The sequence below is a fragment of the Podarcis filfolensis genome (assembly GCF_964270895.1).
Source record: "Podarcis filfolensis genome assembly, chromosome: 4".
NCBI classification, from domain to species: Eukaryota; Metazoa; Chordata; class Lepidosauria; order Squamata; family Lacertidae; genus Podarcis; species Podarcis filfolensis.
In genome coordinates, this window is record NC_139607.1 from 11,073,920 (window position 1) to 11,101,519 (window position 27,600).

The window sequence follows — 27,600 nt, forward strand, 5'->3', positions numbered from 1 at the left end:
GATTTGGAAAACTGTTAAAAGGACATGCAGTGAAATTCAACCAAGGGGAAGCGAGGAAGTCACTAAACAATGTTAATAAGTGTAATTTTTAATAAGGTTATGATTTATGTTTGTTTGTTCTATGTGTTTGTTTGTTTATAATGTTGTGAAAATCAATTAAAAAAATTCTTTTGACAACAATACCTCCGCACTACCAATAACGCGGATCTGCGCCGCGAGGGCTGAGCTGCATCGCGTTGGGGAAGCTCAGCATCTTATAACGGTTCTCGTTCGGCCGGCCCCGCCCCTTCCCTCCAGGCCCCGCCCCCTCCTCCGGCGGCTGTTGCGTTCGTCTCCGATTGGAGCTTTCCCGCGGACCAATGGGAAGAGCGGGGCCGCGATCCTACGGGAAAGAAGCGGGCGGGGCCTGGGCTGGAGGCGAGCGCAGCGATTGGACGGGGCGGCAGGGCCGGGGGCGGAGCCCGCTGTCGGGCCGCCGCCTGTGCGTGGCAGCCGCTCTGAGGGGATTCTGGCGACGCGGGCCATGGCGAAGAAGGTGGCCGGGGTGGCGGTGCTGGTGGCCGGGGTGCTGGTGCTCGGCTTGTGGCCGCGCGGCGCCGAGAGCTCCCCGAGGAAGGCGGTGGCCGCCCGGCTGGCGGCGAAGTGGCCGGCGACTCCGTTGCTGCTGGAGGCCAGGTGAGGGGACGAGAGAGAGGGTTGCTTGAGGGGTCAGCTGAGGGAAAGCGAGGGCAGCTGAGGCGCACCTCCAAAAGGGGCCGAGGGATGACCCGCGTCAGGAACAAGGAGACTAAGGGGAAAGGTTGACCTCGGGATCTGCTGCCCCTGTGGATCTGCTTGCCTCATGGGTGCGCCTGCCCTGGGTGGGGAGATCGACTTGGAATCCTCAGCTCCCACCGTCCCTTATTCTAGGAGACCACGAGGGTCATCTAGTCCAACCCCCTCTGCCCTGCAGGAATCTTTTGCCTAAGGAAGAATGGACAAAATTTAAGGATTATTTAGCTAAATTTGTTAAGTTAAACTAATTGGAAATAGCTTGCAGGCAACAGATTGGCTTAGGAATTTATTTAAGTTAAGTGATGTTGAACATGTACAATTTCGAATTGAAAAGAGATAAGGATGTTAATGGACTAAGTTAAGTTTATAAGAATTAAGATTTGGAAAGCCATTATAAGGATACGTATGGAAATTCAAGCAAGGGGAAGTGAGGAAGTCACTTAACAATGTTAATAAATGTAATTTTAATAAGGTTATGATTTATGCTTGTTGGTTTGTGTGTTTTGTTTGGGTATAATTTTGTGAAACTTAATAAAAAAATTGAAAAAAAGGGAATCTTTTGCCTAACATGGGACTCGAACCCGCAGCCCTCATGCCCTACCTGTTGAGCCAGTGCTCCACAAACTCGGCTTCCCAGGTGTCTGGTGCAACTCCTGTCATCACCCCTGGCCCTGCGAGCGAGGGATGCTGGGAGTTGTAGTCCGGCAACAGCTGGGGTACCCAAGGTTGAGAAGCGCTGGACTGCGCAACCTCCAACCAGATCTCCTGGTGGGAATCCAGAGCGGATTGGGAATCACAGCTCTCCCGGCTGGGGCTGGTGGACGCCGAGGGAAAAGGACCTCAGGGCAGTCCGATTGGGAGAAGTGGAGACTTCCGGTGCCAGGGAGTGTAGTGTAGTGGTTAGAGCAGCCTTTGTCAGCCTTGTGCCCTTGGACTGCAGACACCATCAGCTCCAGATAGCGCCCCTGGCAGGAGTTGGTGTATGTTGTAGTCCCAGCAACATCTTGAGGGTGCCAGGCTGGTTAAGTCTGGAGAGACTCCTTCTGAAATACTCAGCCTTGAAGGTCACACTTTCACCTACCTCACAAGGCTATTGTGAGGAGAAGGGAGGGGCCATGAATGCTGCCTTGGAACTAACTTGTAGGAAAGTTGTGATATACATAAGATGAATGCTGTGATGTATGTAACATTAATTGTCCATGGAAGTCCATAATTTCAATTGATTTAGGGTCGTTTCCTTGAAAATCCATTGGAATTTATGGAATGATTTAAGGGCCTGTCCCAAAGATTTTAATGGCATTTTAGGGAGATTGTTCCAGAGAAAGTGTCTTGGAGTTGTAATCACAAACCAAATAAGTGCCCCTGCATTCCAGCCCTTTTATAGTATTCGTATGAGTTCATTTGCCTTATTGGTATCTCCATTAAGAACGTGTAGCCATGTGGTAAAATACTGAGGTCAGATATCTTACATATCCAGCAGTATCAAAAATAACAAGAAACAAGTTTGGGTCTTCATCTGGCATGCACATGAATCTTGTTCCAATGCCATAACATGCCAAAGTGATGTACTGTAAGAACCTTATTTCAAATAATTCTACATGTCACCAGTAACAACTTAATACCTCAAGATGGTTGATCTTTATATTCCAGCAATTTGACCAATGTTGCCACACTGTGTGCATGCTGCATATAACTATGTAAAAAATTTCCCACCTCCTTTTTTATGCTGTCATTAAAATAGAAGAAAATGAATTGGTGCGTTTAAATAGCATTATTTTCTGCTATGTTAAACCAGAAATGTTGCTTGCTATTTAAGCTTATGAGTGGTCTTCAGTTTGGCATCCTGCTCCTTTTTCTGCCACCCCCAAAATAGATTCATTTGAATTTGTGTTGTGTCTTAGTAATAAATAATCCAGTAGTTACTCCATGTCTTCTGGGACTGTGCCTTTTTACCACAATTTGAGACAAAACCCTATTCCAAACAAACTTTTCATTGCAGAATTTGCACATAAGTAGATGTAGGCATAGCCCTTCTAGGACTTTGTCACCTGTGCAGCAGTAAACAATGTCCTCCACTATACCATTTTGTTTCTATAAAATAAGAAACGTTTCTGTTGTATAAAATATCATAAAGAACAAACCTTGTTTACAACTCATGGTATGTCTGAAGTAAGGCAAACTATAGACCTGGGTTTGGATGACAAATTAAGCCAAATTATAACTCAGCCCTGAGGAGTGTAACAGCGATATCTCCTCTTTGGGAACCTGTGCGTTTGCGCTAAGCCATGGTTTGCTGTGGCATTACATGCAAATGAGTCACTTTGTGAAAAAATACACAACTTCTGAGCAATTAGGAAACATCAAGAATGGTTAGATCATGTAACACAGTTATTGTCCATGGTGTTATGGATATCACATAATTTAAAAATAAAATAAATAAAATACATTTATGTAGTTAAAACTTACTAGTTTAATCTGTGCAACATCAGAATTTAATTCCAATTGTATATGATTCAGAGTTTTCCTTAGCAATGAACATTCAATATATCTCTTGTACAATACCATAAAATTTTGCACTGTATGTGCTACATGTATGGAGGAATGAGGCAACATAACTTGCATGTCTCATCATACTCAGTTTTCATCCACTCATTTTACAGTACAGGCCTGCCTGCTGAGCTCATGGGTGACTGAATGTCTTTAAAGTCATTCAGAGTTAATTGTATAAATCCACTTTCACTGGTGTACTTGCTGAGTGTGCTAGGGTGTCATATGTACATAGCAATTCTAAGTAAGTTTAATCAGAAATAAGTCCTACTAAATTTAACAGGATTTATTCTCAATAAATATGTTTAAGATTGCAGCTTTTACCTCAGTTTCCTCTCTGTAAAGTGAGAATTACATCCCGCAAGCCTAATTTGAGCAAGTGCTATACTGTATAACTGAATGAAAACATCTCTGCCTTAGTTGTTCAGTCTGCATTGTTTTTAAATCAATCTTTAATTGTTTTTGGACTTAAGAAAAACCTGTCTTAGCTGTTTTTATTATATATTTGTAAATTTCCTTAAGGGGCATGTAGAAGGGGATTCATTAATCAATTAATTAATAGGTTGACAGCTTAATACAAAATATACGTCCGGGGATCCAGTGGTCTGGCGATGTAGATTATGTCTTGTTGTTGGTTGGTGACATGGGTTATTATTCTGCACAATGTTTGCTATGTAGTGTTGTTCTACTGATCTCAAAGGACTTCTACAATTTTGTGGTGAAAAGTAAATTATGTCTTTAAATCATATAGGCTTTTTCAAACACAGGGAGAATTGGCATAGCAACATCTTCTGGGATGTGTGAGGATCCAGCAGATCCCAGCTGAGCTGGGAGGTTCCCAGTGGATCTGGGCTATACCTGCTCGGCTTCTTCATCCTTAGCTCAGCTGGAGATACACTGACATATCACCCCCATCTGTCTTAGCTGGATCCCAACTTACTGAGTTGAGCTCAGTGGATCTTAAACTGGCATAAGCCTTGAAAAATGAGTTTTCTAGAGGCACAGTGGGGCAGTACTGGAGAGGGAGACTAAAGCTTGATCCTAAGCCCATTCAGCTCAGTTACCTGGGATAAATTAAACCAGCAAAAAGAGTGGTGTAATTCAAATACAACTTTAAAGACTTGTCCCCCCTCTGCTAGGTTTAGGCGGGCTCTGCTAGCAGAAGCCCTGTTCCTGAATGGAGTTTGGATCCGGTGTAATTTTTGCACCAGCTTAACTGATGCCAGGCCTGCTATATGCCAGCTGCTTGTGTATAGGATCGCTCACTTGGGCTTCTTCTCAAAATGTTTGTATGTGTCTTATGAGCTATACTAATGGATGAATTATTACACACATTTTTAACAGTGAATTCATTGCAGAAGAAGGCAATGAGCAATTCTGGCAGTTTTTGGAAACGGTGAAAGAATTAACATTATACAGGAAAGGAGGTAAGTTGAGTTTGTTGTGTGTATCTAGACTGGCAGACCTTTCTGTAACTTGTACTGTGTAATAGTGTTAATAGTGTGCATGCTTTCAACCAAGAGTGGTTAACCTGGGACTCTCCAGTTGTTGTTGGTTTACAACTCTCCCATCATCCTTGACTATTACTGGTGCTGGCTGGAGCTGATGGGAGGTTTTGGGTTTTTAAAAACTTTGTCTGTATGTTGTGTTTTAGGAATTTTTTATTCTTTTTTATGCAAACCACTTAGAGATTTGATTATATTAAGCAATAAAATATGTTATAGATAAATAGTCCAACAACATCTGAAGGGTCGCTTTAAATACACAGTGTATTCTGCAATCTGTCCTTAGTAACGCTTCGCTTTCTGGTTTCTTTACATTAAAATAAGAACGTTGAGACAGTCCAAGACATGTTGATGCCTGAAGCAGAAAATCAGAATGATATCCTCCCTTCCAAAAATCCACTGCATAAAGTAGGCTGCCTTGCCCTGGCTGATACCTGGACTTTGCAGTCAGCCACTGATTAGACTGATGGATAGCATGGACATGTCCTTTTCAGTGGTGGGTCTGTACCTCTGAAACTTATTTCCTCAGCCGATATGTGGGACCTCCTGTTCTAAGAAGAAGAAAAAATTCAAAATATTTTTATTTCAGTCTCTCTTATTCATCATGGTATTGGAATTGCTGTTGCTCAATTTTTAGGGGTGTTAACGTGGTTTTCATGGATTCTGTAGGTGATTATGCCTTACAAAGTGGTATGTAAATGTAGTAAGTAAGTAAGTAAATAAATAAATAAATAAGCAATGGCTTTTAAAAATATTTGCCCAAACCTTTTTCATGCCCCCCCATCCTTATTTATATTCTGCATCATCTTCTTAGTTATCAGAGATCTTTTAAAAAAGGTTTCTGATCTAAGCATCCCAGCTTTTGTTGGTGGGGAGGGGAAGCAGCATGAAGGAGGGTCTTAATTTTGGCCTTATGAGTGAGCCTTGCCACTTGGTAATTCCATAATGTCATATCCGGGTTCATCCTCTTTTCTGTTCACCACATGGAGTTACTGATAAATGTGTAGGTACAGCATTTTTGTATCTATAATAACCCAGAGCTCTTTTCTGCAGCACATCAAAGGAGGCGACTGGAAGTTTTGTTTCTGTTTGTAACAAACCATAGTTCCCCATTACATTCAAACTTGGAGAAAAGTGGTTTGCTTAAACTCTTGCTAGTGAGAACAAACAAGAATCAAACAATAGTTTCAGATTCTTATTTACTAATTAGCTAAAACAATGTTCTCCAAGTTTAGATGTAGCAGTGAATCAAACATTGCATGCTAATTTTAATTGTGTCCAGTCATTTGGGCACATCACAACATTTTGTTTGTTTTGGGGATTTATATTCCTCCTTTAAATGCCCATGGTGGCTTCCGTTAAATATTAAAAAGGAAAAAAAAATTCCACAGAAGGGGGCGTCTACACCTTCTGATGTTTGCTTTGTACAGGTTTGTGCATAACTCTAAACTATGGTTAGTGCACATCAAGGTTTATAAACCAGCAGCACACCATGGCTTACAGGTGAGGTTTGTTCATGTTTAATAAACCATGGTTAGGCTGCTGCTATGGCTTCAAATGATCTAATAAACTGTAGCTTAACATTAAGTGCGAATCACATCATGATATGGTCCTAGAGTTGCATACTGTTCTCTTTAGGTCATTGTTCCTCCTTAGTCACTCCCCACCTCCTGGGACTGGAGAGTTTTTCGCTGTTCCAAGCACTAAGAGGAAGGAACAAGGTGCCACAGCTGGTCCTCTTGTCCCCATACTTACGTGTTATGGTGAATTAAAATATTTCCACCCAACCCCAATCAAACTGCCACACAACCAGAATTCTCAGTGCAGGAAAGAGTTGAAGCTGGCAACCATTACAGAATTGTTGTCTTTATAATCTTTAGTCCTTGAGGACATGCCCAGGTGTTCGGTTAGGATGGCAGCCGTAATTGCTGTTTGTTAAAAGAAAATTATATGCATAACTACTCAGTGGAATAGCAACCTGTTTTCTGTCTTTTGTTTATCTGTACTAGTACTACTTTATTTTTTCCTTTTCCACAGCACTGTCTGTCTTGTCTTCCTCCATTTTCCTCTTCGCTTATTCAACAACACAGCACTTTTTGCTTGTTAGTTCATAGGATTTCAGGCATTTACCTTAGCTTGGGCCATTTTATTTGGTAAAATGGTTAGTGATTAATACACAGTAATGCTCTCTGATGTATGATTCAACTTCTGCACCACTCTTTTCAGATCAGCAAGAGAAACCAGTTCACAAGTCAATATACCTGCCCTTTGATGGACACTTAATAGCATGTTTTATGTTTAATTTGTAAGCCCCCAACTAGAGAAATTGTACTTTGTATGAATAAACATTTTAGAATTGGTAATCATCTGAAATCCTACAACTTTCTATATTCCAGATATTTTTATTTTCCAACACGTAATTGTAATTCAGTGATATTTGGGACTAGATGTTAACATCTCACTTGTATTTCTTTTCCTTTTTTAATACAGTCTCGGAGCATTCTTATTACAACTTAATCCTGAAGAAAGCCGGACAGTTCCTTTCAAATGTGCAGATTAATTTTTTGAAATTTTCTCTTTCCTTACGAGCACATTCCCCAACCATTCAGATGTTTCAGCAGGTGTGTAAAATGGGCTGGTACAAGCTAGGAATCTGGATATGGCTTTGGTTCACATGCTAAAGAGGGGCTTTCAAAAATGGCTCCTCATTGTGGCTGTTGTCATACTGCAAGCCGTTCTCTTGCAGAAGCTTGCAGCATGGCTGAGAGCTCTTTCTTCATGCTGCTGCAACCCTCCCTTCCAAAATGTTTTGTGGTAGCGTGATAGTCTGCTTGCTAAGCTTCTGTAGAACTATAGTGCTGCGTGGAAGGGAAAAAAGACCAGAGGGATGGATTTACAGTAGCATCCAAGTGGTGGTGGTCTTCAAAGCAGCTCTTAGTCCGTAGCAGTGTTGTTGATATTGGTAGGACTGGTCTGGAGAAAAACACTATTTGCTTTACATTCATATGACCTCTTCAGGTGAAACCCATCTGCATATATTGTTCAGTGTGAACTCAGAAGCAAGCATCAAATCGGTCCCACGCCATAGAGATAGTGGCCTGGCTTCCATGTAGGGATGAGCGAAACCATGGCTCTCAAAGAGGACATAATGGCTGCTTTGCTCCTCCTTGTCATTATGATGTTGTGCTGTGCTGTGCTGACCCAAGTCTCTTGCAAGACAACCCGCAAGCTGCAAACAAGGACCTAGGAGTTTGTGGTTTGGATGTGAAAGCTAAACCACAAGCATGGATTTGGATGTCATGCTAAGCCAAAACACAGCTTAGTACATTGGCAAAACAATTTTGGAGAATAAAAGCTTCCATGATCTCCTCTCTGGGAGCCTGTCCATTTCCACTAAGCCATGGTTTGGCTTAATGTTATGTGTGTAAGACAACAATGAATGATCCAGGAAGACACTATATTATAATAAACACATGGGGTCCCAGTTCATTTCTTCATTTCTGCCCACTAATGGAGTGTGTGCAGAGTTCAGCCCCCTAGATTACAGGTTGTTCACATGTGCTTTAGAACTAACAAATTCCTTGTAATGTCTAAATGTTGGAAACTCTCCCCCCCACCCAACTATAGTTAGTTAAAACAAAATATGGTCAAACAACTCACCTGGCTCAACAGAAAATGCTGCAAACTTGCTCTTACTGATGTGAAAAAGAAAGCTGTATCCTATTGATGTTGACACCAAAGCTGAGTCTGATCTTAAAGTGGGTATTTCTGAGGGCATTTTTGGAAGTAGAAGAATAGACATGGTAACTATGAATTTGCCTATCAGCAATTTTATAAAATCAGCTTATACTTTATAAACTAGTTTAATAAAGGGTGTCCCTGTCATGTGAAGTAGGCACATGTTTTTGCAAAAGTTTGTATAAAAACTGTCCAAAGGTTATGTATTTTGACCTCAACTGGAGTTGGGGAATGTGAGAAAAGATGATAGCTTCCCTGTTTACTTCTGTTATTTCCAAAAAAGGTGTGTTCTGTTATCTTAATAAAAAAAGAAAATTGATTTCTAAAACATCCAAATAACTGTTAACGGTGGGCATTCTGAGACAGGATGCATTGGTGTTACTTGTAGGGCTCCGATCTTTTCATTATTTTCTCCTCACATACTTGGTACTTAGACGCACAATGTGATAGCAGCTGATGAGCTGTTTTAATCAAAGAAAGGTGCATTACTTTTAGGATGAAATGCAATTACACCAGCTGGGTTGAGTGTAATTGTTGAAATATTAGATTGCAGCTGATGAGCCGCCACCGAAAGGTTGCAGTGCATTTGTGGTTATCCATGGGAAGAGCACCTGTAAGACTAATGAAATTTGGAAGCTTCTGAAGAAAGCTGCTACAAGGTAAATATAGTGAGCTATTTTGAACGAACAGTTCTTAAAGCTTTTGTTCCACAGCATCACATTTTTATTTGTTTTGGCAGCACACATTTACCTTTGTTCTCACCATATAAACCTGGATATTGGGACTCAATGATACATGTTGGTCAAAGATGCCACTTTGAGTTGCAGCTGTTGCTTCATCTCAGGCGCCTGGGAAGAGTGATTGTCTGCAATCTTTCTTCCATATGAACTTTACATTTCAGGCAGTGCATGTCAGTTCAGCTCCATCTCTTGGTCTGCTGCTACCTCCATCCTATCAGGTGGCCTCCCCTGACACTCCAAGAGTTCTGATTCTCTGATTCCGCAAGGGAGTGTTGAGTTCTGCCCATGGAACTGTGTGGGATTGCCACATAACAGCTATTATTTTCTTTTTTAAAGATTGGTGGAGCTTTTAAAACCATGAGAGAAGTAAGATGTTTGTGTGAGATACTACACATTGCACCTTCTGATTTAGGAATATTAGCCAGGCTGTCTAGTGCCTGCTCTCTGCCACTAATGAAATTTGGCAAATTTCAAACTAGCCGACTAACTTTTCTCTGACCCAAGTGGTCACGTGTGTGGTTCTGACACAAATTATATGGATACAGGATTATACCTGTGGGATTACCACGCACATTATCACACACATTGAGACAGAATGTGGCTGATATGACATTAACAGATGCGTTATGTATGGGAAAACCAGGCTAGTTTGAAAACAGCCTCATATAACCAACATGCATAAGTCAAATTAATGCACTTCCCCTTATCTTGGGAGGAGATCTTCCTGAGAAGCTCAGTGTGTAAAGAAATTTGAGCTGGCTGCTCCAGCTCAGCCACATGGTTCTCACCAGCCACTCCTGAGTTCCTTTACAGTAATTTAGGAACTTTCACCACTTTGTAAGCTAACTTTTACTGCCTGTGCAACTTCTGACTGATGTCTGGAAAAGCACATGAACCTAACCTTTGAAGAGTTTGTAAGTAAACCAGTTTTTAACTTATAAACGTGTGGTCCATTCCTATGCTGGAACGGAAATTTTGGAACTCACTTTTAAAGGTCTAACAGCCTATATTTCCATGCTTTGCTTTGCTGCATATTTTGTGACATTAATTCTCTGATGGGCTTCTCTCACCACAGAGTACTTGCCCCAAATTTGGATCTTGGCATCCAGAAATTATCCTTTCTATATATTTTTTCCACCAACAATATCCAGCTAAGTCCTACACAGAGTAGACCATTTCAGTCAATGCACCTATCTTAGCCATGTCCATTAATTTCTGTGACCATCCTCTGAATAGAACTAATATTGAATGCAATCCATAGATATACATGATATACATTTGCGCGCACACACGCACACACACACACACAAAAAGTGACCTTGATATGCATTGGCTTCTGGCTCTCTACTTGCTTGCAACATTTGAAGGCTACTTTAGCTGCAGGGATTAGGTGCATTATTTCAGCCCTTCTGATCCTTCCCCAGATCTGAAGACAATGGTGTTTGATCCCATTGTCTGCCAGCCTACATATAATTGATGAGAACTGATACAGACTTCAAAGCATATGCATGCCTAGATTTCTTTGGCTGAGCTTCAGCATGTTCTAAGGAACATTACCCCTAGTGTCCCTTAAACTTTAGTTACTTTGGTAGGATAGAAGCAGTGTGCATGCTATGAAAATGAACCTTGTGGCTCCCCCCCCCCCACCTTGCCCTGCTCTCTGTGGATATCCTGCTAGCAGAATTAGCCCATAAATTGTGAGATTAACAAACTACACATAGTTTAAAATGGCACAGGATTGCAAAGTCATTAAATTCTCAAAGTCAACAAATTCTTGTTGTTTACAAGGCACACACATTATGCACAGGATTGTAGCTTACATAGGAGTAAGTTCCACCAGAATGGGATGAAGCTGCATGTATGTTTTAACTTCTGGTAATGGTGAGAGTATTGCTACTTTTTCATGAAACAAAGCATAAATTCAACTAGAGCCTGAACTACCCATGTCATCTTTAGTGATTGCAATCCCTTTGGTCTAATAGCTACCACGAACGGTACTAAATAAAAAGTCTGCGTGTAATGGATAATTAAAATAGCGTTCAGTGCTTTGTGCTTGCAGCTGTGTAGCTTTTTTATCTGTGTCTTGATAAAATGGCTGATGCTGAGTTGCATCTTCAGCTGGAAACTAACTTAGCTTGTTCTGCAACCAGTTTTAGCTACTGTGATGTCCTTATCTTAGTCTGAAATCCTGTATCAGGCATCCCGAAACTCGTCCCTCCAGCTGTTTTGGGACTACAGTTCCTATCATCCCTAGCCACTGGTCCTGTTAGCTAGGGATGATGGGAGTTGTAGTCCCAAAATAGCTGGAGGGCTGAGTTTGGGGATGCCTGTCTTATATGGTACTTCCTTATCTGAGAGGAAGCCCCATTGGACAAAGTGGGTTTTACTTCTGAGTAAAGATGTATTGGATTGTGTTACATACTTGTGTCAATTGTTCAGTAACCAGGCAATGAAGTCTCTCCCATTCTCACACACTCAAATTAAGTGATTCCTTTTAAACTGACAAATTATTTGTTCTTAATCCAAGGCCCAAGCCATATCTGTTCAAAGGAGATCATAAATTCCCTACGCTTAATGAGACTGGCCCAGTAGTGATCCTTTATGCCGAAATGGGTACAAAAGACTTTGCTACATTTCACAAAGTTTTGTCTGAACAAGCACAAAAAGAGGAAATTGTTTACGTTCTTCGACATTTTGTCCAGGTAAGTGTGTGTGCAGAAGGGATATAGTTAACTGCAATTGAATTAAATTCTTTCCAAATGTCCACAAAACCCCATTGTTGCATACTTTGTTGTCAGTTTCAAAGCTTTTCAGCCACAAAAGGGAAACACTGCGGCTTTTGGCCTTGTGCCATACTTATGGGTTTCCTATAGGCTTCAAATATAACACAGTACATTGAAATTAACAGGAGAAGGACTGGCTTCAGATGAGCCTACAGTCAGCCACTGGAGAACTGATATATCTTGTAATAATAAGAACAACAACAACAACAACAACAACAACAACAACTTTTATTTATATCCCACCCTCCCCAGCCGAAGCTGGGCTCAGAGCGGCTAACAACAGTAAAATGATAAAACATTCTAAAAGGATGTTGTAAGGAAAGTAACGGGTGGCGTTTTATTGAAAATGATTATTTTTCCTTCACCCCCATTGTTTTTAAGTTCCCATTGTGGGTGGCCAGATGCAAAAGAGGACAGGGTTCCTGTGCCTTTCATATTATAAAACATCTGCTACAGCTCCCACTTCTGCACAACTATTAAACTATTAACTGTCTTCTTTTGCATCTGTTCGCCCTATTAGTGAAGCACTTCCTCCCTTCTTTCCTCTAGAATGTTCTTTACAGTATGTCAGAATTCTTCCCCTGTACAAGCACAGACTGCAAACCATGTGCATATACCGCATCAAGCATCCTCCAAGTTAATATTGCATTAATTGGATCCTGACATTCAGTCACAAGGCCTAACTTTGATGTGAAGTCGTTGTTGTTTTTTTAATTGAAGTCAACTAGGCTGGTGATGAAAACTCTGTGGAGCAGTCCCAAAGAAAGTGTGCATGGATTAGTGTAGTGTCCGAAGTTTAAAAAAAATCTGACCCTAACTTTATGATGATGACAATGATATTAATAATAATTTGTACCCCGCCCATCTGGCTCGGTTTTCCCCAGCCACTCTGGGCGGCTCCCAACAGAAAATTAAAAACACAATAAAACATCAAACATTAAAAACTTCCCTAAAAAGTGTTGCCTTCAGATATCTTTTAAAAGTCAGTTGTTCATTTCTTTGACATCTGATGGGAGGGCATTCCACAGGATGGGTGTCACTACTGAGAAGGCTCTCTGCCAATAGAAGGTATTCTTTCAGAATGTAGGCCTCTATTAGTTTTAGAAACAGAATGATTAGAATCCATAGTTCTTGTCTAATGTCTGCTACAACTCAGTACAATGCTATACTCTGAAGTAAGTCCCTCTGAATTGTATGGGGATTGCTATCAGGGTAGTGGGTATAGGATTGCAGCCTTAACGGGCAATTATTTGTAAAGTATAATCCTGATATTGTGTATGTTTACTCAGGAGTTCAACAGATTTAAATGTGATTTACTCTGAAGTAAATCTAAGTTTAGAACTTATTTAGAAATGGCAGTACTTAACATTCCTCCCTTCTGTTCTTTTCAAAATGATGTACTCGAGCAGAAACCTAGCTCCGAGAAGATGTATTTGTCTGGATATGGTGTGGAACTTGCAGTAAAGAGTACAGAATACAAAGCGGTAGATGACTCTCAGACCAAAGGTACATTTTTCTCCGGTGTGTGGTATTACTAGAGACATTATCATCACAAAATATTTGGCAGTGTCTAGAATTTTGAAGGCAGTAATCTTCTACATTGCCCCATTGAAGTTAATGGAAAATGTCTTATTGGGTCAGTAATTCACCCAGTATTTGTTTTCCTGACACACACCGCTGGTTGTGATTGCATTTTGTGGGATATGGCAAAAGTAGCCACAGGCGTTGAGAATCAATACAGAAATGTACATCTGTAATTTTTTTGTAGATGGAATGGAAAACTCCTATTTTCTAACTGTATGCCAAACCTGATCTTCCTCCTTTGTCATCTATTTGAGAACCTGTCTTAATTTCTTTCTTCCTCTCATTTTAGGCAGTGAGTTAGTTTCTTTGATAGAAAAAGTAGTAATTGTAATCAGTTCTAGAAAGCAAATATATTGTCATATTTTTGTACATGTGTTTTGTTTAGCTACAAATAATGTAACAGCAGAAGGAGCCAATGAGGAAAGTGAAGTCCAGGGCTTTCTCTTTGACACATTAAAGTGAGTTTATGTTAATTATAATTCCATACTGGCATGCTTGCTTTTATAAACTTGTGTTTTTAGTGCTTGAATAAGATCTGTTGCAAAATCATCTTTTGAAATTTTACCTGTTTTATGAAGTTAATTTAAACTGGTAGTTACAAATGTCTTGAAATGTTAAAATGTTTCTTTTGACCATATTGCAATTGTTTTAAGATCAGGTTTCTGTTGAAGAATGGATGCACATAGACATTTTCCTGCTGTGCAAATAAATATATTTTATCTCTTTAAAAAGGCATGTTGTTTGACCATATGAAGATAATTTACACTATGCTTGGTTACTTGCATAAGCACATCTCTTTTATTTTCAGTTAGGATGAAACACCTTTTGTGCTGGTAAATGCTTTATATATCATAAAATATCCCCTAGAGAGGAAAGTGACAAACATGAGGAAGAACAAAATTGCACCTTTGCTCAGCATGTCCCTATTTCATACAATAGCATATTTTTGAGTGGAAGCAAAAGCTACCACACTTCATCACATCATGTAGACCAGGCATGTCCAACCGGGCAATTGTGATCGATTATGGGGCGTCCCTGGTCAATCTCGTGATCCTGGTCGATCGCGCCCCCCTCCCAGGAAAAAAGAAGAAAAGAAAGAAAGCTCAACAACTTTGGTGAAGTCTTCCTCAAAAAAGCTCCACAGCTTTGGTCAATCCAAAGGGCAGATGACTGCCAGCTATAGTGGGAGTAGATTGCATCTCTTAGGAGTTGGGCATGCCTGATGTAGACCATTACATCCTATAAAATACTTGGGACCTTGAACCTGCAATTCCGGAAGCAGGACCTGCATTCATAACAGCAACAACAACACTATTTTCATTCTCATTTTCATTTTTATTAGTAGTTGTATCATTTATATGCCGCCCATCTGACTAAATTGCCCCAGCCACTCTGGGTGGCTTACATTTTGCATTAACGTAAAGAATCAGCTCCTTATATGATAACGGCTGCCATTTTTGCTAAATGTTGAACGTGATACCTAAAATACCTAATATGGGGAAACGGATGGTTAAGATGCAGGGTCCAGTGGCCATGGCTCAATCAACATCCTTTATTAAGAACTAAGGAAAATTAACAAAAATAGATAAGTTTATAGAAAATTAGGCACCATTTATTGGCTTTTGTGGGTGTAGCCTATTAATTCCAAGCTCATATTTATCCTTTATGAAGATAAACTGTAATGAAAATAAACCACAAACTAAAAATGTCTTCATATTTTATTATGCAACTATCACTGACGTTTGTTAACTGCCCTAGGAGCCTTTTTGGATGTAGAGTGGATTAAAAATACTTTAAATAAATACAAAAATAGAACACATCAAATATAGACGTTGAAATAAATTTCCTCAATGAGTAATAAACGGCTGAGTCACATATTAGAGAAAGCCTGCTTAAACAAAAAAGGGATTTCATCAAATGTCTAAAGACCATTACTGCTGGGGTTTGCCTAATATCTTACTTACTTCACCAAACCTTTATTAGGCGTTACAAATATAGGCCATCATAAAACATCTATGTATAAAATTTTAAAATATATACAAATAAATAGCCATGTAAAAAAAATGTAATGAGGATTTTCATTGGAGTTTCTTCCCGCTAAATAGTGCCATTCACCACTCTGAGAGATACTATTGATAAAAACTTAGCCACCCTTGCAGTTACTTGCAGGTTAATATTAAACAGATAGAATCTCCTATTTTCATTGTGCTGTGAAGACTACCCCCAAAAGGGGGATAGCAGGTGTTATTGTTATGTACTGAATTGAATAGGATCCAAAATGCAGCAGTCTGATTGGTCCTAGAACAATAGGATTCAGAATGCAGCAGTCTGATTGGTCCTAGAACAATAGGATTCAGAATGCAGCAGTCTGATTGGTCTGCAGGAGCCACCCAATCCAGCTCCAGGTGGAAGTGAATCCACAACCTGATTGGCCTACAGGAGAATCCCGGAATTAGCCAATCACGTGTGGCCCATTGTGTAAATAATGTATATAAAGCAGATACTTTGGGGAAACATTCATTCCTTACTACTATGAGATGAATAAAGAGCATGAAATCCACACTCGACTCCGAGTATATTTCAGCATGCATTTGCATAGCTGGTTGTACAATGGGCAGTAGAAAAGAATATGTTCTACTGTGTCCGGCACGTTCCAAAAACATCCACAATGTCTATTGTTTCTGGGGATGTTTGAATATCTGCCCTTGACAAAAGCTGAGGGGAAAATGTTCAGTTGGGCTAACATAAAGGCCTTGCATTGGACTGGAATTATTAATTTTGAAATATAAGTGACCCTGTTGTCTGTTGTATTTAAACCATAAAACTTAGGGGAGAAAATTTGATTTACAGCTGACTCGATGTTTTGTTTTTCAGTGTTCCTTAATCTGATTTAAATATTACGATAAATAATTGTATAACTATATAATAATAATGATATAACTTCAATTATGCAAGAGTTCTGCCTAATATCTATAGAAAGGGAGGTACTACTACATGGGAGATCATTCCTTTGTACCAGGCTTGGGAGGGTGAGCTGAATTGGGTGAAGGGACCAGCCAAGCTCTCCCAGCTAAACCAGCCTCCTGCTGTTGGTGCAGCACTCTTGCACCCACCAGACGGGCAGGTGTTAGTGCCTCTGGAATGCCTGCCAGAAGTAGCCAGCACAACGCTCTGAAACAGGGTGTTCCAGGGGTGAGGAGGGGCTGAGCTGGCCCATATCTGTCGGATCCTGAGCTGGTTTCACAGTCATTGTGTGACAGCATCAGGCCTATGAATGCTATGCCAGCTCCAGGCTGGCCCAGCGACCTTTCTGCCCCCCACCTTCCACCTTGGCAACCATATGTGGCAGGGCTGCAAGTGTGCTGGTGGCTTTGCTGCACTGTAAAGCTGTGGGCTGGGAGAGGGGAAGAGAGATTTGCAGCCTAAAAGTCCCATGCCTAATGGAAGGGAGCGGCCAGCTGGAAGGTCAGTTGGCCTACAAAAGCGCCATTATCTGGCTCTTTTACGGGCTTCCACACACCCGTAATTTCCCAGGTAGTATTTTTGAGAATTGGTTAAAATGTCCTGGAAAACCCAGGCACATGGCAGCTCATATCGGACTTTCCCCAAAAGTAGCTAATGACTGCATTTATTTGGAGTTTTTGTCAAAAAGCTCAACAACTTTGGCCTATATGGTACGGCATTTATTTGGAGTTGGCTCCTATGGTTGCTAACCATGGTTAATGGTAATCAGTGATTGAAACTTTGCTTTGAACCCCGTCTTCAAACTTTGGTTGTGCGGGACAGTAGCATTACCAAGTTCCTCCCTTCTGGGTTAGGAGAAACATTAAAACTACAGTTTCCAAACGTTTATCGTTGGTCTTTATGCCAACCGAATTGTAAGCTCCTACAAGTGTTGTGTAGTATTGACTTGGTTTATGTTTCATAAAATCCAGGCAGAACTATCCTGACCTCAAAGACAATCTTCAAGAGCTGAGGAAATACCTGATTGAAAGTAGTGATGATACAGAGCCTTTGAAGGTTTGGGAATTGTCAGGTAATAACCTTTATACTAGTTGTTTGTTTTTTGGTGTAACACAGTGGAAGAATGAATGGCAGTGTATTTGCACCAGTTATACTGACATCAATTACAGATAGGTAGCCGTGTTGGTCTGCCATAGTCAAAACAAAAAAATTTTTTTTTCCTTCCAGTAGCACCTTAAAGACCAACTAAGTTAGTTCTTGGTATGAACTTTCGTGTGCATGCACACTTCTTCAGATACAGATGCTACTGGAAGGAAAAAAAAATTTTTTTGTACTGACATCAATGTAACGTTTACAAACCTTGTATGTGCAAAGGAGTTGTTGGATTTGGGGGGGAGGGGGCTCTTCTGAGAGAAAAATTCTAGAGGTATACATTGGGAAATAACTGCTGTGCACACATAACTTTTATCATCCGGGCTAAAAAAATAAAATGTGAATCCCTTGCTCACACAGGCTCCAGATTAGCCATTGTATTCAGAATCTGGATATCCGTTATGCTTCTTTTGCTATGTTGCTGAAGGAGTATCTACCAGAACTACATTTTCATGGAATACATTTTCAGTGAGCTGTGTTGATCTCCCAGTGATGATGGTAATTTGCTAGTGTTATGAAAGTATCGTGCTGAAAACCTGAGGGACCATTCTAGATGTTACGCCTAGTTCTAAGTGGTGCAGTGGAACAGGAAATGTAGAGGAATTAATCTCTGGGGCATTTTTTTTTTTTTTGAACAATGACATCCTCTGCTGGAGCACCAGATACAATCGCCCCCCTCACCCACCCAGCCACCCCTGCCTCTGTTCTCTTGCCTCTGGCAAGCAAATGAGATGATAGCGAGGCTTTCAATTTTTACTTTTGTTTGTAACATATCACCATAGAGGAAATTGGAGAATGTGGGCAATAGACAGAAGCAGGCCTCTTTTGTTTCCTTTCTTTGCGGTTCTTGCTTTGTGCCGGCAATTTAAATGGTAACACCTTTTTGTAAAATGGTGAGCATGGCTGATCAGAAGCTAAAGGTAGCATTTCATTGGACTTTTGTTAAAGCTCAGTGTGTTTTAGCAAGCTGAATCTATGCTGTTAGAAACAAACTCGGCTGAATTTAGTAGCACTTACTCCCAGGTAACCATGCCTCATGGCTGATCAGGCAAGTGATTCCAGGTTAAGCGGCGCACCACCTTCTGCCAGCCCAGTATTCTAGGATCGGCATCAGATCCCATTAAGTTGGGTATTATGCCATGTCTACTAATCTTTGAGGTGTACATGTGTCATAGTAGATCAAGACAGCTGCCTGAATTTTTTAACTCAGTGGAGTGTGGCTATGGAAGGCTGTCAATATGCGCTTCTGTACTTCAGAATTTATGTCCTAGCATCAACGTGCAATGGGTTTTTCAGGCTCCCTTCATATAACCGACTTTGGTGGGGCTGGGGAACTAGACACGCAGCTGCTACTTTCAGCAGCAGCCGCACATTTTGGTTCTCTGATCGGATCCTTGTAGCTTTTCTTAAGTTTTCAGAAATAAATCAAGAGATTAATATATGGTCAGACTCAAAACATTTGTCCTGGCTTCATTGACAGGATGAAACACCAAGAAGCATCTATTGTTCTCTTCTGTGAATCTATTTTTAACTAAACAGTTTTAGATTTTATTGGTAAACTGCTGCATCAGATGAACAAAGTGCACATAAAGCTCTTCAGAGAGGCGGAGGGAAGGGAAAGATGTTAAATCTTCTTATCCTGATGACCTGCAGGAGGATCTTGTGTGGCTGAAATCATTGTGGTACAATTTATCTTTACTGTTTCTATTAATGCGGCACAGGAGTAGGCCATGAAGTGTTATCATTGCAAAATAAAAGCCATAATACTACTTTAAAAGCTATTTCGTCATATCTATGATATGTTGAGGGTGAGGGAAATTGACCATGAAGCTTGTGGAAGATTAGGCTTTTTTTCATAATACTGTAAAAGTAGCACGATATGATGCCTTTTCTCCTTTCAGCATTATTGGTAACAGTTTCTTGTATGCTTTTATGTTACATATGGGATATCCTTTTTGGAAATAAATAAACAAGTTAATGAGAATTAGTTAGTTGTAACTAAATTAAGTTCTACTGCTTTCCCTGGGTCTTATAGCATTATGCATGTCTACTCAGAAGTAAGTCCTATTGAGTTTAGTGCAGATTACACCCAAGTAAGTGGGTATAGGATTGTAGGTCTACAAAAGGCCAACATTCGCTGCATTGCAGAGAGGAGAATAGCCTTGTGCTACTCATGATTTATTAGTTGAATTAGATTTGTTTGTTATAGCTACTAGGAGTTCAAATAAAATAGATGGAATATAATTTTAATGAAACCTTTTGAAACTGGGCAATATAGCTATTACCGTGTTTCTTCTAGAGTTATTATTCCTCTTTCCCAGTGTTCCAAATTCTGTGCTAAAATAAGCTGAATTCTGTAACCTGTATAAATAATGCAAGTTGAGCACCTTTTTTTTGCTGCTTTTGAATAATCAATACTATTTTGCCTAATTTATTCTGATTTTTAGTAATCATGGCGAGTGGCAAGAAATTATATTGGAGTCTGAAACTTCTCCCCCAACTGTTGGAAATTTGGTGTAGCACCTATGCTGCGTTTCAGTAACAACTGGCAAAACAGTTTCAAGGCTATCATGAAACTTGTTCTGGAAAGTTTAAATTTTCAGAAAGCTTGAATTCTAGGGGTTTTCTGCACTCCGATCAAATCAAATCAAAACATACATGCAGTCCTGACAGATGCATGCAGATGAGGTTTGAACAATCAGAAATGCGAGTAGAAGTAAAAGCAGTTCAGTAGTAAAATTTATGTATGCGACTGCAGCGTCAAGAATCTTATTGGCCCCAAAATGGAAAGAAGAAGACCCGAGGAAAGAACTGGATACAGAAACTCATGGATTATGCAGAAATGGCAAAACTTACCAGAAAAATAAGACATCAAAACTACAAACTTTTTATAAAAGAATGGAAATTGTGTATTGGATATGTACAAATAAATTGTAAACAGAGAAAGACATTGGCAGGATTATTGTAATAACCTGCAGTTTCATAAGAGTAAATAATTAAAGTAGTTGAATAAAAAAATAAGTTAATTCAGTATATGCAGGAAATGATAAATATAAATTTAAGGAACCGCAGAAAGTGAAGAAGGAAGTCGAATTTTGAAATGTTAAAATGACTGTAAAACTATTGGAGTGTACCGTATTTTTCGCCCTATAGGATGCACTTTTCCCCCTCCAAAAATGAAGGGGAAATGTGGGTGCGTCCTATGGGGCGAATACAGGCTTTCGCTGAAGCCTGGAGAGTGAGAGGCTCTCGCTCTCCAGGCTTCAGGAAGCTCTGCGCAACCCTCCCAGGGTCCGCGCAGCTCTGCGCGACCCTCCGGAGGGTCGCGGAGAGCTGCCTGCGCTCCCGGGCTCCGTGCAACTCTGTGCGACCCTCCGGAGCCCGGCGCCAAGCCGCGCCGGGCTCCGGAAGGTCGCGCAGAGCTGCCTGTCCTCCTGGGCTCCGCGCAGCTCTGCACGACCCTCCGGAGCCCGGCGGTTGCGCAGAGCTGCCTGCATTCCGAAGCCTTGGGCGCGCTGAAGAGCGCGCCCGGGCTTCGCACAGCTGTCCGCAAGCCTGGGGAGACCGGCGTGGCTCCCTAGGCTTGCGGATAGCAGGCTGTTCTGGGGGCTGGGGTCGGGGGAAGCTTGGGCTTCCCCTGCGCCAGCCCTGTGCCTGGGGGGGAAATAATTTTTTTTCTTTATTCCCCCCCCCCAAAAAAAACTAGGTGCGTCCTATGGGGCCAAAAATACGGTATATAACTGAAAATTACCAATAGTTCAGTGGCTAAGTTCAGACATTCCTACAAACCATTTGGAGAACTGGAAACAAGATATGTGCCGCGTCTGAGTTAGGGCGGTGCAGGCAGTTGCCCCACACAGGGAGGCACAAAATTGAGAAGATCCATAATTGAGAAGATCCATTTTGGGTTGTGACCTTTTGGGCTCGCTCAGGACGCCACGTTACCAAAGGTTGCCAAAGTACACACCTGACATGTGTGTACAGCACTCTCTGTAGTTTGCCAGTTCAGATATCGTGACAAACTGTGGTTAGGTTGGAAGAGCCAAGTGCTAACCATTGCTGCTCTGAAGTAAATTGGGGGTCAGCACTAAACAGGAGTCGGAAAGGGAAGCAGCGTATGAAAGTGGGAAGGAATGTGCAAGCCTGCAGCTCATTCATAAGCTGGATAATTTTCTGACTAGAGCCTTTGAAACATCATCAGACAAAACAAGCTTAACCTGCTGCCACATCTTACACCTAAGGAAATTATTTAATTACAGCTGCATCTGTAGTATAGTTTAGAGTGTTTACTATCTCTGGTCATGATGACAATTATAACTTGTAATATGGTTGTGTTAGTGATGTATGGAAGTGAGAGCTGGACCATAAAGAAGGCTGATCGCCGAAGAATTGATGCTATTGAATTATGGTGCTGGAGGAGACTCTTGAGAGCCCCATGGACTGCAAGAAGATCAAACGCATCCATTCTTAAGGAAATTAGTCCTGAGTGCTCACTGGAAGGACAGATCGTGAAGCTGAGGCTCCAGTACTTTGGCCACCTCATGAGCAGAGAAGACTCTCTGGAAAAGACCCTGATGTTGGGAAAGATGGAGGGCGCAAGGAGAAGGGGACGACAGAGGACGAGATGGTTGGACAGTGTTCTCGAAGCTACAAACATGAATCTGACCGAACTGCGGGAGACAGTGGAAGACAGAAGTGCCTGGCGTGCTCTGGTCCATGGGGTCACGAAGACTAAACGACTAAACAACAACAACAACAATTATGGTTGTGTACTATCATAGTAGCCTCTGAGTGCTTTTGTGGAAAATGTGTATAGAAATAGGACTGCTGTATTTGTTAAATTGGCTTTAGCGCAGTGGAAGTCACCATTTCAGATGATAAGATGTGTCAAAGAGTAGTTGAAATAGTACAGTTTTTAATCATATGTTACGATGGATTAATGTATTTTTTTATATATTTACCTTGTTGCTTATCTTGTTGCTTTTATTAACTGTGTGCAAATGACCTGATTGGCTAATGATGAATATAATTCTATTTACAGTTGTTACTTATACGCCCCTGTCTAGTCAACATATATATGCTCCAGGCATGTGACCATAGTCAAGGAATTGGGAGTTGACCCTAGGATTTCCTCTTCCCTTCTCTCCCTAAATTCTACCTGCCAACATAACTGTAGCTGATCGTTAGATAAGCATTGACCTTCAAGTTAATTAAAGCCAGACAGGTTTTGCTATTAACAAATGTTTTAAATCCATACCTGAGGTTCTTCTGTGAATGCTTTGTTTTCTTGTAGACATTAGTTTGCAGGCAGCCTCTCGAATTCTCTCTGTGCCCGCTTATAATGCATTAAAAGTCATGAAGGACATTGCACAGAACTTCCCAGTCAAGGCCAGGTAAGGCTAATGTTATTTCCAATTACAGTGGTACCTCGGTTTAAGAACAGTCCGGTTTAAGAACAATTTGGTTTACATAGTCCGCAAAACCGGAAATAGTGTCTTGGTTTGAGAGCTTTACCTCGGTCTAAGAACGGAAGCCGAACAATGGAAGGGCACCGGTGGCGGAAGGCCTCATTAGGGAAAGCACGCCTCGGTTTAAGAATGGTTTTGGTTTAAGAAAGGACTTCCGGAATGGATTAAGTTCGTAAACCGAGGTACCACTGTATATTAATGAATGTCTGGATTTTGAGAGTTTCTTTTGAAACTTTATTTACATTTTTATCCCACCCTTCTTCCAAAGTTATTAGGGCAGCAGATGTGACTTTCCCTCATTTTATTCATTCACCAACCCTAGGAGGTAGAAAGTGACTGATCTGAGTTGAGCTTCTTGACCGAGTAGAATTTGAGCCTGGTCTCTCCAGTCCAAGTTCAATATGCTAGAGTAGCCTTCCAATAAACTCCACAAAAGTTGCTAGCCTGACTGGCTCTCATATATCTATGTAAGTTGTCTGTGTCAATAAAGAAAATCAGGATCTACCTCACATCTTGCCTTGAAGTTGATTCTTATCATGTGACCAGGAAAGTGGTTTTTAACAAGCCTAAACAACAGTTAATAGAATTCAACAGATGGAAGGATCCAGTATGTAAATCCAAATGCTAAGTCTTAAATGGCCCATTGGGTGCAAGTTGTCAAATTAAGAAACATAGCCATGATCATTCATGCCACAATAATAGGCAGTTCTTTGTCATCTTTCTATACCAAGAGATTACTCATAAGAGCAGCGAAGCTAGCTTTCCAGTGTTTATACAACTGGTATCATGTCGAGATTTCCTTCATTAGCAGACATTGTCATGATTGTAAGTGAACTTTTTATAGTGTTTTTCATGGATAAAATGCTTTACAGTTCTTATCTCGTTTACCCTTACAACAACCCTGTGGGTCTCCTTCTGCTACAAAAGCCAGATTTCTTTCCCTACTGTTCTATCAAACAATACACTATTGTTACAGTCTGTGATGCCTTGAATCCCCAATACAATCCCATACTTATTTGACATTGCAAGGCACAGCTGGCTGTAGTTTTTGAACTATTGTGACAACCCTTAGACAGAATAAGGCGGAGATGAGAGTGCATGGTTGATGTTAGACACGAGCAGTAATTTCTCTCGTCTGGCAGAAACTTGAATAACTTTTCTTTGTTCCTGTTAGAATAAATCTTGCATAAAATTTGTATCTGAGCATATAACAACTGTTGAAAATCATGCTTAAGTCAAGTACCACTGTCTATCAAAAGTCTTTTCTAAAAATCTTTAATAGTCATTTTACTTTAGAAGAAAAGTTTACAGGTCTTGCTAGATAGCAAGAAGTTGAGAGTGGACATCTGGTTTGAACATGCCCTCACCTGCCACAGGGGAAAAAGTCTAGTTTAAGAAACCATAGCTGAAGCTAATTGTAGTTTCCAGTTCAGAAGTTACTACAAATTGGTTAGTTTAAACCAATTGTTTCATTGTGGTTGGGTGTTAGAGGGGATATGTTGAGGGGATATCATTGCATGCAAAACTTTGCCTATGGAGTACTTTATTCCCTCAGAATAGGTGGGGGAAATGCCGAAACACAGAACAGTTCATGATCTCTGACTTTTTCAGATCCCTGACCAAAGTGTTAGTGAACCTGCAAATGCGGAAAGAAATAAAGGAAAATCAACAGGTTTGTTACTGTTCTTTTTATTAAACAAAATGATGCAGTTGATTATACTGTGTCGAGAGATGCATATATTATTCAAGGCTGGGAGATAAACGTATTATAATGTAACTTAAAAATGTAAGCAGCAGAATTTCTAAATGTGGACTTGCTCATCAGTTTCAGTCCTTAGCTTCTCATGACACCTTCTGCTCAAATATTGCATGGCATGGCCTGATTTGCTGAGCAGCCCTTCCAGCTACAGTGAGCGATGAAACTTAGACCATTAATGTTCAGATGTTACCTTCAGGGCTTGAGCTTTAACTCTGAACTAAGCTGCTTTAATTGACCACTGGAGTTCAACATAAATCAGTTCAGTACCCAAATGTCTGCACGCAGTATAATTTGCTCTGTCGATAATATATTTTAATATATTGCAGAATTATATTTTGAGCTTTTGCCCTTAACACATGGGTCATTTGAGATCTGTGTTCTTCAGAGTATGTTTTAAAATATAAGCCTCCTTCCTCAGCTTCATCCCTATCATCCTAGATCAAGTCAGTAATCTTCATCTACTGTCCCATTCCAAACAGCCCCATGTTTGTGAAGATTGCTTCGTTCAGGATTCATTTTCTTATATGTATAGTGAATCAGACAGTCATTGACACCTCTTTCCACTCTTCCCTGATTTACCGGTATATAAAATATGCTTGATTTGCTACTCACAGAGGTGTAAAGAATTTTATTTATTTATTAAATTCCTTGACCACCCTTTATTTGAGGAACTTGTGGGTGTCAAGGGTGCAGTACCAGTGATGCAGGCAGAGTTAGGTTATGGACCAACCCCAAGGTCTCACCCCCCCCTTCTCTGTGCATAACATGTAGACAACTTCAGGCTCTCAAAATTATCTAAGTGTTTTTGGAGGATCCCTTATCCATTTTGATAAACTTGTCAGAAAGACCCACCCTTTTTATCCAACACCACCTATCTGCTGCTAGGTCTGCACTTTTCTTCCTCCCTACCTCCTCGTGGAAACCATTCCATATCTTGCAAAAAATTAATCTATGTGTTGTTGTTGGATTCTATCAGCCCCAGCCAATATGGCCAATGGTCAGGGTTGATGGGAACTGCAGTCGTCCAACAACAGCTGGGAGGGCCGCAGGTTCCCCACCCATGTGCTAAATTATGGTTTCGTGCTGCAAGATTGTGCAGGTATGAGCCTCAGGCTTGCATGCCGTATCCTGATAATAACGTAAAAGCCCAGCTGGGTGTTGGGGACTGGACTGAGGAGGAATGGTGGAGACCTCCCCTCCCTCCTGAACTTCCCAGAGAAGAGGAAGGTTGTATTGAATTACAGCAGTGGTTTGAGGAAGGTCACAGGTCAGAGACGGAGACAAAAGAGTTGGGAGGTGTTGGGAAAAGAGAAAGGGGAAGACAGAGACAGAGCAGCCAGCTGACACGTTATCACTGGAGAGCATTTTTGACCCCCCCTTCTCCCAGAACCTGGCGTGCACTGAAAGTAGAAGAGCAAAGGACTCAAGAGACAGTTAGCTCCTGGTGGCCACCATCGGGGAAGTGCTGTTGCTAGGAAGGGAGGGGGAAGGAGCTCAGTTGGAGCAACACCATTGATGGGAGACAGACTGCATTCCGTCATCGTTCTCTGTGAATTATTGAATAAATCTTGGTAAGACCTCTTATTGTTGGCGAAAGGCCCAGACCTCCAGCATTCTGTTCTCCCAGTGGCCAAACAGATGCATATGGGAAATGCACCAAATGGGACACGAGTTCAGCAGCACTCTTCCCACTTTGTGGTATACAGAGGCATTCTGCGTCTGACCGAGGAGGCAGGACATAGCATAGCTATCACGTTTGGTAACCTTAACCTCCATGAATTTGTCTAATCTTCTTTTAAAGCTGCCCAAGCTTAGCAGCTCTCCCTGCATCTTGTGCGAGTAAAGATGTACCCAACATTAGAAAATTCCAGCCTGGGGTTAGTGGGAAGCCATAGATTTCCAGATTCGAACGAATTTTGTTAAACTCTGACTGAAAGATTGTCATCTGCAAAGGGAAGAAGGGACAATCCAAGCCTGAGATGCCTGCCTGCTTCTTCTCGGCATTTAGCTTTTACGTCTGAATGCTCTCAAGGTGGCTTTGACACCTTATAGGCTAATAGATTTATCGTGGTGAAAAAATTCATGAGCTAGAACCCACTTCATCGATTCATTATGCCCTAATAAATCTGCTAACCTAGAGGGTGCCTCAACAAAACTCTGTGTTTTCTGGAGGAAACTAACATAGCTACTGCTCTATATTCTGCTGGCAACTATTTATTTTTTATTTGGGATTTCTGATCACTCCACTGAGACTGCTTCAGAATGGGTTGTGCTAAGATGTTTCTCTTCTACGCTGCTGGCATTACTGGTTTTCAGAATAGTCTTTCAAAAATACCAAAACTGGGCAAAATCCACTCACAGAAGGGGAATATTTGATCCAGACTTCAGTTCTAAGCTTGGTTAGAAGAAGTAAGTCCCATTGAATTCAGTGGGGCTTATTATTTTCTGAGTAAAGATGCTTAGCACCAGGCTATAAATTTCATTTTGTAGATGCTTCAAAGCAGTACTGAACTTCATGCCCGTGAAAATCACTATTAAATAGCACAGTGTTTTTCATGCTTTCCTGACACTTTTACGTGGCTGATC

General features: G+C 41.0%; 1 protein-coding gene across 4 annotated transcripts in view; it reads left to right on the forward strand.

Annotated features, from left to right (window-relative positions):
* The first annotated feature begins 419 nt into the window (after positions 1-419).
* UGGT2 (UDP-glucose glycoprotein glucosyltransferase 2) overlaps positions 420-27,600 on the forward strand; it is an 80,343-nt gene continuing 53,162 nt past the window's right edge. For 2 of the 4 annotated variants that reach the window (XR_014547209.1, XM_083610405.1), the window contains exons 1-10: positions 420-675; positions 4,666-4,748; positions 7,317-7,447; positions 9,111-9,223; positions 11,832-12,006; positions 13,497-13,593; positions 14,057-14,129; positions 17,607-17,707; positions 23,081-23,180; positions 24,867-24,927. Coding sequence is in view for 2 of the 4 variants with exons in the window: in XM_083610405.1 (XP_083466531.1) it covers positions 524-675; positions 4,666-4,748; positions 7,317-7,447; positions 9,111-9,223; positions 11,832-12,006; positions 13,497-13,593; positions 14,057-14,129; positions 17,607-17,707; positions 23,081-23,180; positions 24,867-24,927 (1,086 nt within the window). In the remaining 2 variants the exon portion in view is untranslated. The remainder of the gene's footprint in view (positions 676-4,665; positions 4,749-7,316; positions 7,448-9,110; positions 9,224-11,831; positions 12,007-13,496; positions 13,594-14,056; positions 14,130-17,606; positions 17,708-23,080; positions 23,181-24,866; positions 24,928-27,600) is intronic. The other 2 variants (XR_014547210.1, XM_083610406.1) reach the window with 2 other exon arrangements.